This window comes from Phacochoerus africanus, chromosome 8, assembly GCF_016906955.1.
Source record: "Phacochoerus africanus isolate WHEZ1 chromosome 8, ROS_Pafr_v1, whole genome shotgun sequence".
In the NCBI taxonomy this organism is placed as follows: Eukaryota; Metazoa; Chordata; class Mammalia; order Artiodactyla; family Suidae; genus Phacochoerus; species Phacochoerus africanus.
In genome coordinates this window covers 89,103,385-89,118,945 of record NC_062551.1, presented here as the reverse complement: position 1 = coordinate 89,118,945, position 15,561 = coordinate 89,103,385, and the positions used below count along the sequence as shown (strand labels likewise).

General features: G+C 55.7%; 1 protein-coding gene across 3 annotated transcripts in view; it reads right to left on the bottom strand.

Moving 5' to 3' along the window:
- The window catches only part of ZNF362 (zinc finger protein 362), a 41,082-nt gene extending 26,395 nt beyond the window's left edge, over positions 1-14,687 (bottom strand). The window contains exons 1-2 of one of the 3 annotated variants that reach the window (XM_047793148.1): positions 14,519-14,687; positions 79-204 (exon numbers count right to left, since the gene is read on the bottom strand). In XM_047793148.1, the coding sequence (XP_047649104.1) occupies positions 79-116 (38 nt within the window). In that variant the 5' untranslated portion in view covers positions 117-204; positions 14,519-14,687. Of the gene's footprint in view, positions 1-78; positions 205-6,468; positions 6,487-14,518 lie in introns of those variants that run through there. The other 2 variants (XM_047793150.1, XM_047793151.1) reach the window with 2 other exon arrangements.
- Positions 14,688-15,561: the final 874 nt, after the last annotated feature.

Sequence of the window (15,561 nt, the reverse complement as noted above, 5' to 3'; positions counted from 1 at the left end):
GATGAACACGATGCCTTCGTCCCCCAAAGAACAAACCCCTCATTGACAGGTTTCAACCTGGAATCACAGGCTCCTTACCTAGAGTGTCCTTTCCCACTTGGTGAACTTCTACTCATCCTTCAAGACCCAGCTCAAGTGTTCCCTCTTCTACGGAGCTTTCCCTGAACCCCCAGTCAGTCACTTCCTCTGTGTTCCCAACAGCACCTTGTATATGGGAATAACAATAACAATAATAACAATAAAATGGCAGCTACCATTGATTTCAACACCTACTACGTGCCAGGCACTGTGCTGAGTATGTTACACGCATCATATCACTGAATCTTCCCGATGACCCTGTGAGATATGCATTTAACGGAAGAGGAAACTGCAGCTCAGAGAGGTTGACCAACTTGCCCAAAGTCACACAGCTGGCAAGTGATGGATTTGGGATGCCACCCAGATCTGGTGCAGCACCACAGGGCTATTCACACCCTGGTGTGGTCATGTTTCCCTGGGTGACCTCCCCACCAGACTGTGAGGTCTGAACAGGCAGAGCTGGTGCTCATTCCAGCATCTAATCCAAGGTGGTCTCAGAGATTTAAAAGGTATAATAATGTCAATTACCTTTTCCTGAACGCTTACAATAGGCCAGGAATGGTATCAGGGCATTTTACAGCCATTATTTTACTGTTTCAATAGACCATTATACATACAAGGAAACTGAGGTCCAGAGAGGTTAAGTAACTTGCCTAAGGTCACAGAGCTGAGTCTGGATCAGAAACCAGGTCTGTCCATCACCCTTTCCCAGGAGGGTGGCCTCTGAGGCTCGCCTAGCAAGCTCCAAAAAGGGGCAGGGGCACTGAGGAAGGGGTACAACCAGGTGCCAGGCCCTGCCACCTGGGAAGGTTCAGGCCTAGACAGACACAAAAAGAATGGGCAGCCCAAAGGGGAGTGTGCTCAGCCTTACCCGCTGCAGGACAGAGAATGCCATTAAGCAACTTTTGTCCCCCGCTCCCCACACCAGACCAGAGATGTTAAAAAGTGAGATGTGCCCAGACCCCCTGGCCACAGGGGAACTAGCTTCCAACAAAGCAAATGGGAGAGAACAGGACCCAAAATTGTCGGGATACTATGATTACAAGGAGGCAAAAATAAAAACCTGAGTCAGAAAAGGCAGGCTGCAGGGAACCACGCCCAGAGGAGGCTGGGAGTGCTGGAGGAGGCGGCTGAAGATGAGCTGGGTTTTTTTTTTTTTTTTTTTGTCTTTGTTTCTCTGATTTGCGGATCCCTGGCTATGTTGTTGTTCCTTTCATAATGAAAACAATAAATTTATTCTTTTTAAAAAACAGGGAAAGAAAGTGGTTGGTAGCCAAGGGGGTGGGGGTAACGCATGGAAGGTATGGAGGGAGGGAGAAGCAAGGGGGACAGAGGGGATCAGGGATGGCGGGGGCTCGACGGACCCTCGCCAGCGGGGCCCTGCAGAGACCCCATGCTCCAGGCACACGTGACCTGGGTGGGTCATGGCAGATGTCAGCAAGGGCTGCCTGGCAGAGGTGACAGCACTTTGAAGCTGGTTAGGGTTCCACAGGGGAGACCCCCCAGCCCCTTCCCTGCCGTGATCCAGGCCCCCTTCCTCTCTGGCCTCAGTTATGGAGCCTCCTCCCAGGGTTCCTCACCTCTGCCCATTCGCCCCATTCCCTTCTCCTACTGCAGTACTGTGACTTTTCCAAGATACGAAGCAGATCGAAACATTCCCCTACTGAGGGAGTCCCCGTTATGGCTCAGCAGTAATGAACCTGACTAGTATCCATGAGGACGTGGGTTCGATCCCTGGCCTTGCTTAGTGGGTTAAGGATCCGGCGGTGCCGTGAGCTGTGGTATAGGTCGCAGACGTGGCTCGGATCTGGTGTGGCTGTGGCTGTGGTATAGGCCGGCGGTTATAGGTCTGATTCAACCCCTGGCCTAGGAACTTCCAAATGCCACACTGTGGCCCTAAAAAACAAACAAACAAACAAACAAACAAACAAACAAAAAAACCCTACTGAGAACCTTCCATGGCTCCTGCCTGCCCTCCAGACAAGGTCTAGTAGATTCCTTAGGCCTTCCATGTCCGGCCCCTCGCTGACCTATGGGGTTGTTTCCACCCTCCACCCTGTCCAGCCAGACTGAGTGCTCCCCCAGTGCTCCACTTCCTTCTTACTGCCTTATCTCAGTCAGACTGCCGCTCTCCCTGGAGCCCTTGGCCTTTCCCACTTCACTGGTTAACTATAATTTATTCCTCAGGCCCCAGTTTACAGGCCACTTCCTCCTAGAGGCCTTCCGGGACTGCTCCACCCCCACCTGCTGGGCTGTGTTGGCTGCCTCTCCTCTCTGCTCCCTTTGTGTGAGTTTCCTTCATCAGACACCTGTCACTCCATTTTCTGCCTGACTTCTTGTCCATCTCTGCTGTTGGCCATGCTCTCTGTCAGGGCAGAATCAAGGCCAAGTCCTTTACCTTTTAAGCCCCAAACAGTACCTGATAAATGTCTGAATGAATGGTCTAGGTGGAGGGAACTGAAAGCGTCATGGCCTGGATAGAGGAAAGTCCCCTCCCCCTCCTCTGAGTCCCTGCCACCCACTCTGGCTCTACGTTGTTGCCTGTGTTACACTCTTCCTTATTTCCTGTATCTAAACCCTATCTTCCTAACTGATTTGAGAAGAGGCAGCGTGCTATAAAGACCAGCAGTCCAACCTAGCTGTTAACAGCTAAGAAACACAGAAAATGGTTCTGCACCCCTAGCAGCGAAAATTAAAGATGTCGCATGTTAAAATAGCAAAAAGCAATAAGAAAACAACAATACCCAATGCTGGTGAGGGTACGGTGAAATTAGCACTCCCATGCATTATTGCTGGGAGGGTAAACTGGAACAATCATTTCTGAAAACAATCTGGCAATAATGTGTCAGAAGAGCTATAAAAATTTTCAGACTTCCCGGCCTAGCAATCCTATTCTTGGTCATCTGTCCCTAGAAAACACCCTAAATATAGACAAACTTTTATGCACAAAGCTGTTTGCTTCAGTGTTTTTTTTTTTTTTTTTTTTACAGAAGCAAAGACCTGGAACAGCCAAAATTTTAAACAACAAGGGGATGGTTCTGTAAATCATGTAACACAGTGACACAGTCTACGGTCGTTAATAATAGCCAGTGTTGACTGGCATTATAATGCTTACCCATTTCACATTCACATCAACCCACCAAGGAACTGCGACACAGAGAGATCAGGTAACTTACCCCAAGTCAAGCACTGCCTGTATAATTTGAACCCAGAAAGTCAGGCTCCAGAGCCCATGCTTTCCACCCAGACACCAGATCCATTAGAAAGGATTAAAACCACACTGCAGTCATTTAGAGAATACTCATGATACAACATTAATTGGGGGAGGGGAATAGGAAGATTTTTAAAAATTATTTGTACAGATAGAGCAATGACACTGATCATGAAAATCAGGTGCTGAGAGAAAATATGGGAAGGAAACACCAAAATGCTAACAGGGGTGTGTTTTGGGCTTGGGGTGGGGACAGAAATGGGGGTGGGTTTTGGTTTATTTCATTTCCCTATTTTCTGACTTTTCTGAAGTGTGGCCATGTGCCTTTTCATGGAATATTTTTATTTATTCATTTTGTGTGTGTGCTTTTTAGGGCCACACCCGTGGAATATGGAGGTTCCCAGGCTAGGGGTTCAATCAGAGCTACAGCTGCCGGGCCTACACCACAGCCACAGCAATGTGGGATCTGAGCTGCGTCAGCAACCTATACCACAGCTCATGGCAACACTGGATTCTTAACCCACTGAGCAAGGCCAGGGATCGAAACTGCACCCTCATGGTTCCTAGTCAGATTCGTTTCTGCTGTGCCACGATGGGAACTCCTCATGGAATATTTTTAATAAAACTAAAGGTTCAGCCAGCTTTGACCAAGGAAGATACCCGGGCCCCTGCCTACAGCCCCATTAGGATTCTGGCCTCAGGCCCTGCAGGTTTACTCAGGAGGAGAGAGGGGCTCAGAGAGGGCCAGGGGCTTGCCCGCAGTCCCACGGTGAACTTGAGCCCCACCCCAGACACCAACCGAGAGTGCAGAGAGCGGCTCCCTTCCTATCTGAGGACTTCGGGGGAAGGACCAAGCCAAACAAAGGAAAGCTGCCTGCTTTCTCACTCATGCTCCCACTTAAAATCCCTACTGGCTTCCCATAACTTCTGGGGTACAGTTCAAATTCCCTAGTGTGGCCCAGGGGCCTTTGCTAAGGAGGCCTTGCTGGCCATGTGCATCCCCAAAGGTACATCCCCTTCCCACTGGCCTCACTAAACTACCTGCTGACTCCCAAGGCAAGTGGCTCTCCCGTGCCACCGTGCCTTTGCACAGGCTGTGCCCTCCCACATGGGGGCCCTCCCCGAGCTGGGACCCTGTCAGGTGTCCATCAACCATCAGTTCAGCTGAGGTGTCACTGCCTTGAGGAAACCTTCCTGACCACCCCGTCCTACCCCCATCTTAGGCTGTATTTGCAGCCTCTCTCCCCTGAGCTCCCAGTTTCCTGGGCTCCCCCGACCAAAGCACTGATCCCGCTCCCCTAGAATTGCCCGGTTACTTGTCCGCCCAGTCCCCCAGGTGGCTGTGAGCTCCCTGCATTCAGGACTTGGGTCTGGTTCTTGGTTACAACTCCAAACCCAGACTCGGGGGCACAGCTCGCTCAGCTCTTCCTTCAGGTCTCAGCTAAGGGTCACTCTGATCCTCTCCTGTTACATATGCCCAAGCCCCCCTGCAGTCTCCCTACCCCACCTCCGTATCACACCTCTAACTACTTCCTCCAGCCATGACCCTCAAGGACTGGGCCGTTGCTGCAGCTCCAGAGCCTAGTGCGGGCCACACAGTAGGTGCTCAAGTGCCTGGCTCACCGAAACTGCTCGATAAATGTTCACAGAGGGACCCCACTGGGAGGAGGGGGCTCTGTCTACGCAGGCCTTGAGGACGGGAAAGACAGGCAAGTCCACCAGGAGAGTGAGGGTGCAGGGGGAGCATCCCGAGCAGAGGGGCCGTGTGTGCAAAGACATGGAAAGCTGCTAGCTTCCTAGGACAGCAAAGCGTTCTCAGAGATGGCCCCTGCCCCAGGGAGGGGCAACGAGGTACCCCTGGGGTATGGCTGGGCTAGAGGCAGGGGCGTTCCCAGGAAGATGAGCTGAGGGATGAACAGACTGCACGAACAGACTGCATGAAGGTGTGGGACCTACTGATGGTGGGAAGGGGAGATGTCAAGAGAGAGGGTACCAGGGAAGGGCAGGCCAGGTGGGAAGAAGTGCACGTGCAAAGGCCTGGAGGCCGGAGAGCACAGGGCTCAGGTCTGGCCAGGTAGGGGCCCAGTGCAGGGGTTCCCAGGGCAGGAGGGAAAGGTGGCCAGGGCAGTTCATAAAGAGCCAGAGTTCCAGGCTAACACACTTGAACCAAAGGCCATGGGGGCCATGCTCAAGGGTCCCTGAGCAGGGAAAGGCCACGGTCAAGGTTTTCAATGGATACAGCATCATGGGGCCAGAAGGACGGCCTGGAAGGGACAAACAGGAGATGGTCTAGGAGAGAGAAGCTGAGCTTCCCCATTCTCCCAGACCTTGGGACCTTCATGTACTCAAAGTTCTCCTCTCACGACCGTTCTGCCTTCCATGTGCCCCCCACTCCTTGCAGCCTGGAGTCCCAGCTGCTGCACCCCACCCCACCCCCAAGATCCAGGCCAGCCTCAGAAACTTGCTCCTGGGAACTTCCTGTGAGGAACCAGGCTCCCGAGGGTCCTGGATCCAATTAGGCTGGTTTCCGCAGCCCTGCAGGGCCGGGAAGGGCTGTTTTCATTGTGACGGTGGGGCTGATCAGAGCGGGAGGGGGCAGCTGGTCAGGGGGAGCTGGGATGCTGCCCCTTCCCCTCCCTGTCCCTCCCTCCCTCTCCACCAGCCACCCAGAGACACCCAGGGTGGTGACCCTCTCTGGGAGCCTCGGTGCCCCCACCAGGGAATAAGCCATGACAGCCTTCTCAGGGACGAGAGAACACTCTGCAGGCTTGGAGCACACGCCCTTCTCTGCTTCCATTTCCCCTTGAGACCCCCGGCTCCCATCCCCACTGGGAACTCCTGCCAGCGTGAAATGACGGTACGAATAAGTTACTTCTTATTCGTACCAGGTACTAGATGCTTTAAAAGCATTTCTCATCCAGGCCCCCCATGGCCCTGTGGCGTGGACTCTGTGAACACTCTGAAATATAATACACATTCAGAAAAATGCTCAGAACAAAAATGAGCAGCTTAATGACTTACTACCAAGCGTGTACCCAGGGTACCCCAAAGCCTCCACCCCGTGTCCCTTCTCAACCGCAGCCGCTACTCCCCGCATCTCCCAAAGGTCCCTGCTGGCTTCTAGGGCAATCTCTCCTTGCTGGGGGTCAGGAATGAGGCTCAGAGGAGATGGAACCCACCAGGGTCATGCAGCTGGTGAGGGCGGGGGGCACTGGAAGCCTCTGCCGTCAGCTCGCTGTGTGACCTTCAGCGAAGTCCATTTCCTCTCTGGGCCTGTATTCCTTCCTCTCTAGAACAAAGAGATTCAACTAGTGAAGTAGGTTTTGGGACCCTCTGAGGGGCTGTGTCCACTGAGGGGTTAAAAGTACAGCTCCTGGAACAAGACACCCTAGGTCAAAGCCGCAGAGATGGTTACCAAACTGGGGGTGATAATGGTCTCTCCATAACTGCGTCATTGTGAGGATTCAATGCGTTAATAACAAGTCCTTAGAACAGTGCCTGGTCCACAGTAAGGATTCCGCGCTGGTTGCGGAATTAGGTTCCGTTATTAGGTTCTCCAAGACACGTGGGAGCCTTTCCCAACATCCCAAAGACCCACGTGGAAACATGACCAACCAGCGGCGTCGGCTGGGCTGGGGGGTGGGGGATACGGCAACTCTGGGAGCCTTTGGGGACCCAGGGGGCTGTCTGGCAGAGTGGTGGAGAACCAGGTCTGGGATCAACCCTCAAAGCAAGAGAGCCAGCTGCTGAACCCCAGCTGTGGCCTGGCCCCCAGAAGCTTTCTAGACAGGCCCCAGGGATCCCAGGCCGGGAACCCCCAGCAGGTGGTCAGAGCCTGTTCTCAGGCTGTGCCTTGGGATCCTGGGGTGGGCAGCCTGTAGGACAGGACAGACAGGGCTCAGGCCTGGGGTAGAGGCCAGCAGACAAGTGGGCCCCGAGCAGGGCAAGGCAGCAAAGGGAGGGTTGGGCTGGTCAGAGTGGGGGGCCGGGAGGGCCGGGGGTGGCCCTGCGAGCTGGGGCAGAGGCCAGGGAAGACCTAAGACAGGCCCCTGGCAGACGAGGCCCCACCCCCTCCTTGTCTTGTACACCCTCCCCCAGGTCTCAGCGCTACGCCTTCCACGTGTTCCTGGATTTCCCACCTCGGGGCCTCTGCCTCGGCTGTTCGCTCTGCCTGGAACGTCCTCACCTGGAAAACCTCAAGCCAGTTCCGATAACACTTCCTCCCGAAAGCACCTCTGCCCTACACACGCCACGATCGTCACGGTTATAGTAAATCTAAAGGCACCAGGCTGCAGGGAAGCCCTCGTCACAGAAAAGCGGGTCCTTCCCAGCAGCCACCAGTCGGCAATCACATCATCGCTGCTATCTGTCCACTGTCAGCCTCCTGAACCCAGGCAGGGACTATATCAGCGTTCCTCACCTCTGTCCCAGCGTCAAGTGTGCGGCCTGGTAGGTAATAAACGCTCAAGAAGTACGGGTGAATGAAAGCAGGAGGTCCGGGCAGGGCGCGGGCACACACGAGTGCCCGGGTGTGTGGGAGGGATTGTGTGCAAGGCTAGAATGTGAGGCTGCATCCCTGCAGGTGAAATACACACGAGCACGAAGATGCCTTTGTGCAGGTGACAAACATGGCGTGGACCTGTGTGGAAGTACACGAGGGGGGGGCAGGCAGGCAGCTGCATGTGGTTTCCTGGGGGGTGCATGTGGGTATATGGACATATGTGTAGTCCGTGGGTGGCAGGAGCATAGGCTCGTGTTCCTATGTGACATAGATGTATCATGTGTGTGCATGCACACCCTGGGGGACCTGTCTCCTGAACTCCCGGCTCCCGTAGGCCCAGTTCAGGGCATCTCTGGTGGTGATTTTCTTTTTTCTTTTGTCTTCTTGGGGCCACACCCGTGTCTTATGGAGGTTCCCAGGCTAGGGGTAGAATCGGAGCTGTAGCCACTGGTCTACGCCACAGCCATGCCAGATCCAAGCCGCATCTGTGACCTACATACACCACAGCTCATGGCAATGCCGGATCCTTAATCCACTGTGCAAGGCCAGGAATCGAACCTGCATCCTCATGGATGCTAGTTAGATTCATTTCCGCTGAGCCACGATGGGAACTCCTCTGGTGATGTTTCTGAAGTAGCAGGGGAGCACCTCAAATTGGCAAAAGTGGGGCAGAGGGAACAGGGTCACGGGTGGTAGTGGAAAGGCTGATGGTGGGAATATGTGCGAGTGTGTGTGTTTGGGTGTGTCTGGGGGTGTGCTCACCCAGCCTGCATTGAACCTAGGAACCTGAAATGACTAGACTGTCCCCTCAAGGAGTGTGAAGCCTTTGCCCAAAGCTTGGAGAAAGACCCAAATAGTAGGGACCACCCCTAAGGAGAGCCTGCCACACGGACAGGGCAGGGACCAGGCAGGGATAAAGCAGGACGCTTTGGGCCACAGAGCGAAATCCCCTGGCCTTCCCCACACACCTTACCCACTCAAGACACTCCTCGGCCTCCTCCCCATCCTCCCCAGCCTCCAAAACCTGCCCCCAGCCCTGGGTTCCCGGAAGCCAAACCCATAGCCCCCCAATCCACTTCCACTCCTCAATCCCACCCAAGTCCAAGTGGGGCGCTGAGTCCTCTGGCAGCCCTGCGGGTCCAGGAATCTTAGCCTCATCATGGAGATGAGGAGGCGGCTGCAACAGAGTGAGCGGCTCCCCAACCAGGGCTGTCGCTGCCTTTGAGCCCCAAGGCACATACTGCAGCAGCCTGCTGGCCCCAGGGAGAGGGGAGCCCACCAGGCAAGGCGTCGGGAGGTGCAGATGGCCCTGGACAGGGCCTGCGCCTCCCCTTTCCCGCTTCCTAGTTTCCCCAGGGCACAGACTCAGGTTGGGCTGGATCATCTATGAGGTCTACCTTGCTCTAATTAGCGCGTGACTTTAGATCTCGAATGGTTTTCCAAGAACTGAGGATCCATGGGGCTACACGGAGAGATCGCTGTCCTCTTTCCCCAAGTCCACCAAGCCTGTCCAACACCCTGGGCAAGGGCCTAGCACGGTGCTACAGAGAGAGGGGCTTGGGGTGCAGGCTCTGTCCGCAGACTCATTCATTCATCCATTTGACACCAGGCAGCGAGGCGGCCTGTCCTCGCGGAGCTCACAACCCAGAAGGGAGAAAGGAGCTACTGGAGTCGTGAAACCAAAAGGTCAAAAGCACTGGGAAACCATATCACTAACATCACTTCCCAGGTGTTATTCACAAGGGAGGTGCAGCACTTTACACTTTGTAAAGAAAACCTTTCCGGCAAGGACAGTTGTCTGACAAGGGAGGGCTGGAGGGCCTGTGAGAAGGGAGCTCGCCGCCACTCGAGCAGAGGTCAGAGGCCCTTTGGTCAAGGATGTGGGAAGGGGGTTCCCGCTCTGCGCAGGGGTTGGGTCAGGCTGGGCTTCCCCTCAACGGCCGTGGGATTCCAAGGAGGAGTTCAAATCCCACAACGCGCCCAATGAGCTCTGTGAACTTGGGCAGATGCCCCAAGCTCTCTGCGCCTCCATTTCCTTGGCTGTAAATTGGGGGGAATAACAACGAGGATTAAATACGACAACATTTCTAAAGCCTTTTGGAACATGGCCTGGCACAAAGAAAGCTCTCGTCCATTAGCTAAGCAAGGCCGTGAGAGCCTCTTTGAAAAGGTCTAAATCCCAGATCGGACCAAGTGCAGGCTCCAAGTGTCAAAGGTTCTGCGGGGGGAAAGCGTCTCAGATGCTAAAGTTCTGAGAATGGAAGAGACCGGGATTCTTAGATCCCATGATTTAATCATCTCGTTATTTCCTGACAACAGCCCAGAGGCTCCGCAGAGGGCAGAGCCTGGTGTCACTTCATCTCCCAGGCGCTGCCCTGCAGCCCAGGCCCCCGGCACACCCAGGCTCCCCAGCATCTCCCCACCTCCACGAAAGCTACAGCCAGCCCATGCTGGACCCACCTGCCCCCTTGCCGGCATAAGGCTTAAGCTTGTGCCAGCTGTGTAGACAGGCAGGAAGGGCAAATAAATAAATGGGAAAGTTCTTGATATTAATAAGAGCTGTATGAGAAAAGAAAAAGGGGCTGATGTGACCAAGAGTGATGATGGGAAGCTATTACAGAGCAGGTGGCCAGGGAAGCCCCAACAGATCAAAACCTGTGAAATGAGAAGGTGCCAGCCATGCAGGCATCCCAAGGCCCTGCCAACAGGCTTTGTAAATTTGAGGGGTGGAAAGAAGTCAGTGTGGCTGGAAGTGCTGAGACTGGGCCAAAGGGGGAGCTGACGTGAAGGGCCTTGTAGGCCCACAAGGACCTTGGATTTTTGTTCTTCAAAATGCCCAGGAGGAGTTTCCCAGTAGCACAGTGGGTGAAGGATGTGGTGTTGTCTCTACTATGGCTTGGGTCACTGCTATGGCACAGGTTCAGTCCCTAACCCAGGAACTTTTGCATGCCACAGGCATGGCCAAAAAACAAATTAATTAATCATCAAACAAGTAAATAAAGCAAGCATTAAAAAAAAAAATGCCCAGGAAATATTCAAAGAGTTTCAGCAGGGGAATGACAAGGGTGAAAAAGGCTTTTGGGGTCCCCAAATCATTTGGCTCATTCTGAAAACACCACAGTGGTTTTCAAAATTAAGGTAGGGCCTCAGTCAGTAATCAACAAATGCTTATAATTCAGTTGGTGTACACGGAGCTCCTACCACATGCCTGGCCAGGGCTGGGAGATGTCGCAGACACTCTGGTGATCATTCCCAACGAGCCATGAGAGATTCGTAGAGATTACCCCATTTTAATGATCAAGAAATTGAGGCTTAGAGAGGGGAAGAATGTGCCCAAGGTCACACAAGCCATATACCACACTCTATAAACTGTCAAGTTTAATTCACAAATGGGTCTTGGTCCCAGGACCCAGATTCATCATAACAGTCTCTGAAACGGCCTGCGGTATTTTCAAGACTCTGCTTCTCCAAGAGACCTTCCCTGGGGACTGATGTAGGCACCCATGAATACTGCCCTAGCTCGTGCTTTCTGCACCCTGCTGCCTTTGGAGTCCTGGAGGACTACACTTGCACCTCTCATAAATGCCCAACCTAGGCTAGGTAAACCAGGGACTGGATGGAAGGATGGATGGATGGACAGATGGATGGATGGACAGACAGAGAGATGGATGGATGGATGGATGGACAAGGAGGTGGGCAGATGGATGACTACTGAAATTAACCAGTAAACTAAGGAACGTAAGATGAAAGAATAAAGGAACAATCTAGCAAACTAATGAATGAACTAATGGATAGAGATGAATGGATGAAGGAAGGAATGACTCTCACTTTACAGAAGGCAGGGAAGCGTCTCCCCGGGGAAGGGCTGGGGCCAGGTTGGCTTCAGGCCCAGTCCACTCCTCACCCCCACACCAGCTTTCTCTCCACCTGGGGCCATCTGGCCTCCATTCCCCAAGACCACGATAGCCTATTCCTCAGCCCTTGCAACAAACCCAGGTTTTTGCCAAGTTATAGTGTCCACAGCCCCATCACCACCACCACCAGCAATCACTGCTCTCCTGGACCCAGTGGAGTCTGGCAGAAGGTAGAGTGGTTCCCTCTCCCTCAGAGTGTCTCACAGAAAGGGAGACAGAAGGCCAGGGCTCTGGTCCTAGCTGGGACCTAACTGCTGGGTGACCTCAAGCTAGTGGCTTCCCCTCTGAGCCCAGATGACTCGGGGCCTTTCCAGTTCTGACATTCTTTAGTGGGTGGGCTTCTAGCTTTTGTACACAGTCACTGGAGTCAGCAGAAGAATGTGAACGATCAAAATTATAAGTTGGGAAAGAGACCTGTCCGCAAGTACCAAAGTCCACCCAGGAAAAGGCTCCCTGGACAAGGAGTCCGGAAGCTTACGTTTTAGGCCTACTCTGCCGCTGCTCAACCCCTCCAAGCCTCAGTTTCTTAAATTTTAAAACAGGGTTAAGTATATCCACCTTGACACTTTCACCCACCCAAGTTTCTGGGAGAACCTGATGTGACAACAGCCATGCACTACACACAAACTGTAAAGCTCCACTCATCGAGGCAGGATTGACAGTGGGCGGCAGGAGTAAAAGTGAAGGCGGAAGTGCTGTCTCATTCCAGTCCAGTTCTAGCCCAAATTACTCTTCCAGGGGTCAGGGCCCCCAACAGAGAACAGTGGAAAGAGCCCACATGTGAAAATCTGAACACCAGAGTCCCTGTCTCAGCTCTCCTAACGGGCAGTGCGACTCTGGGCAAGTCACTTCCCCCCGCTGGACTTGTTTTCTCCATTTGAAAAATGCCTGGCTTGGTACCCTCTGGCCCAGACATGCCGAGTTCTGCAGCCCTGAACCCCTAAACCCCAGCCTCTACCCCTGACTCTGCCCAAAGTGAGCTCACATTGCCCCACGGAGCCAGGTCACAAACCAGGAGTGACAGAGGGGTCTCAGCAGACGTTAGAGAGGTTTAGGGTCCTCGCAGGACCGACAGACTTTCACAAAGAGGAATGACCAGGCCTGACCTGCCCAGGCGCCTTGGACAGCGCCAGGCACCGTAGACCTGTGGGCCTGTGGGCCTGGCCTTCAGAACCCTTCTGTAGCCTGAAAACCAGCAAGCCCTGACCTGTCCAGAGAGAAACTTCAGGAACTTCATCCAAGTCCAAACTGTCTCCAACAGGCAGCCCCCAGGGTGCAGAGCAGGGGTGGCAGAGGGGGTATGAGCACACCTCAGGGGAAGAGGCTCAGATCACCCTCACCACCAGACAACCTCTCCTACCCCTCCCTCAGACAGGACCCACGGGGGCTGCCAGCCTGCCCTGGGCCAAGAGCCAACCACCTGGGGGCCTCCACCACCAGATGCCACCTACCAGGGCCAGGAGGCCCACCAGGTCGGGGATGGGGCTCTTCAACTGCTAAGCACATTTGCCCCAGGGCTCAGGGAGCCACCCCAGCACCCAGGGCAGGATTTCCGCCTAGAGTGGGGCCCCGGGCCACCCATGAAGGAGACACCCCCCCCCCAACACACACACTCACATACAGAGCTCTGAGGGTTTCTCACTGCTCTAGGGCAGGGAGGGGGAGAGCAGGATTATTTCCTCATGCCGAGGGTCTTAGCTGGAAAGCCAAGGCCCACTCAGAGCCCTTACTGCCAACCTTCCGCTCCAAATCTGAGAATCTAGTTCCTTACAATGCCATCTTACACCGTCCCTTCCAAAAGACATTTCCTGTTCCCCCAAAACCCCCATTCCCATCCCTCCACCCCCCCCCCCGCCCCCCACAGCTCTGAGGAAATCGGCAGTTAACTTTTTCTCCAAAACCCCGCAAAGGCATCTGGCTGGGGGAGGAGATGCTCCCGAGATCCTTTCGCGGCATTTCGCCGCCTTAAAAAAAAAAAAAAAAAGAAAAGAAAAAAAAGAAAAAGAAGAAGAAGAAGAAAAAGAAAGAAAAAAAGCTAAAAAAAGAGAAGAAAAAAAAAAGAAAACTTTCAGAGTTAACTTTAAATTCCCAACCCTTCCCCCTAAATCGCCCAGCGGCTTCCTTTTTTTTTTTTTTCTTTAAAGTGCAATTGCATTGTGTCTCACCTCCCCGAAAGGCTCGCGGCTCTTGCCAAAGAAAAGGAAAAAAGCCAACCCTTCGGGTGCCCCCTCTGCCTCCAGCCGCCTCTCCCACATTCTCAGACAGTTTTATTAAAATTTTCAGACAAAAGAAAAACAAAAATGGCAGCCTGGCTTATTTTTAAAACAGGACAGGGACGCCATATTCTGCAGATCTGCAAAAAAAGGGAGAAATCCGGCACTGGCCGCTCCACCCGGCCGGCTGCAAAGTGCGCGAACCGCGCCGTTTGCAATCCGTTTATTTGCATTAAGCCCCATGAATCATTGTTTACCGGAGAATTGCAGCAGGTTTGAATAGCCCGGCTTAAGAAAACACACACACACACACACACGCGCGCGCGCACACACACACACACGTACAAACACACACACGCACACTCGGAGAGCAGACCAGACACGCCGCCGGAGACACTTCCTACCCCGCGCGCCGCCGCCGCCGCCGCCGCTCCGGGCCGGGCCCGCGGCGCAGACAGCCCCGGGCCCTCGGAACGCCCCGGCCCGCGCTGACAGCGCCCGCGCCCCGGCCGGCCCCCCGCCCGCAACTCCGCGCAACTTTCCCGCGGGCGGGCGCCCGCCGCCGCCGGGCCCGCTCCCCGCGCCCCGGGCCCGCACGGACCTGGCTGTGCTGGCGGCGGCTCCGGGACGCGGCCGCAGCCCCGCGCCCGGCGGCCCGAGCAGGGCCGGGCTGGGGCTCCGGCTCCGGGCTCTGGCTCCGGCTCGGTGCGGAGCGGCGCGCAAACCTTCCGGGTCGCCTGCTGTTCACTTCTGGGTTCTGCAAGCGCCGAGGAGGAGGAGGCGGCGGCGGCGGCGGCGGCGGCGGCGGCGGCAGCAGGAGGCTGGGTCTGCAGCGCCGCGCGGCCCCCCGTGCGCTCGGCGAGCCCCCGCGCCAGGCGCCCGGCTCCGGGAGGGGGGGGGCCCGCGTCGGGCCCCCGCCTCTCCGGCTGCGCAGCTCGTCCGGCCCCGGGGGCTCCCGCGAGTGGGCAGCGCCGGGCGCGGGCGACGGCGCGCGAGGGGAGGGGGCCGGGCGGGGGGCGGGGGGCGGGCCGCGCACTGGGGGCCCCGCTCAGGCCCCGGGGCCTCGTCTCTCGCTCGCCGCCGCCGCCTCGCAAAGTTGCGCGGCGCCCCCCGCCCGCGCCGCGCCGGAGGCTGAGCCACAAAGGAACTCCTCGCCCCCCTCCGCCCGCCCGAGCCGCGCGGGGAGGGCACCGGCGCCCGGCCCTAGGCCAGCCCCTTCCCCAGCGCGGGGGCTCCCGGGGCCCCGGCGGCCGCAGCCATTGTCCCGCCCAGGCCGGGACGCCGCCGCCTCGCCGCCCCCTCCCCGGCGATGGCGGGCCGGGGACTTGGGCTTGGCGGGCCGCGGCCCCGACCAGGCCGAGCCCGCCCGGGGCCAGGCTGCCCCTGGGGGTCTCCCTTGCAGATGGCAGGCGGGAGGGTGTCCCCAGGATGCCCCCTCCGCACCTGATAACCAACGATCGTGCTCAAAATCCAGGCCGAGATTTTTTTTTTTTTTTTTTCAAGACGAGGACACGGGGATGAGGGGCAGAAGTTTGTAAAGGCCAAGCCACCCTCCCTCCATAAGCCCCGGCCCTCCCTGGCCCTAGGCCCAAGCCCCCAAAGGGTGGGGCCTCCCGAGGCTGCCAGCGGTTCTCCTCGTCGAGT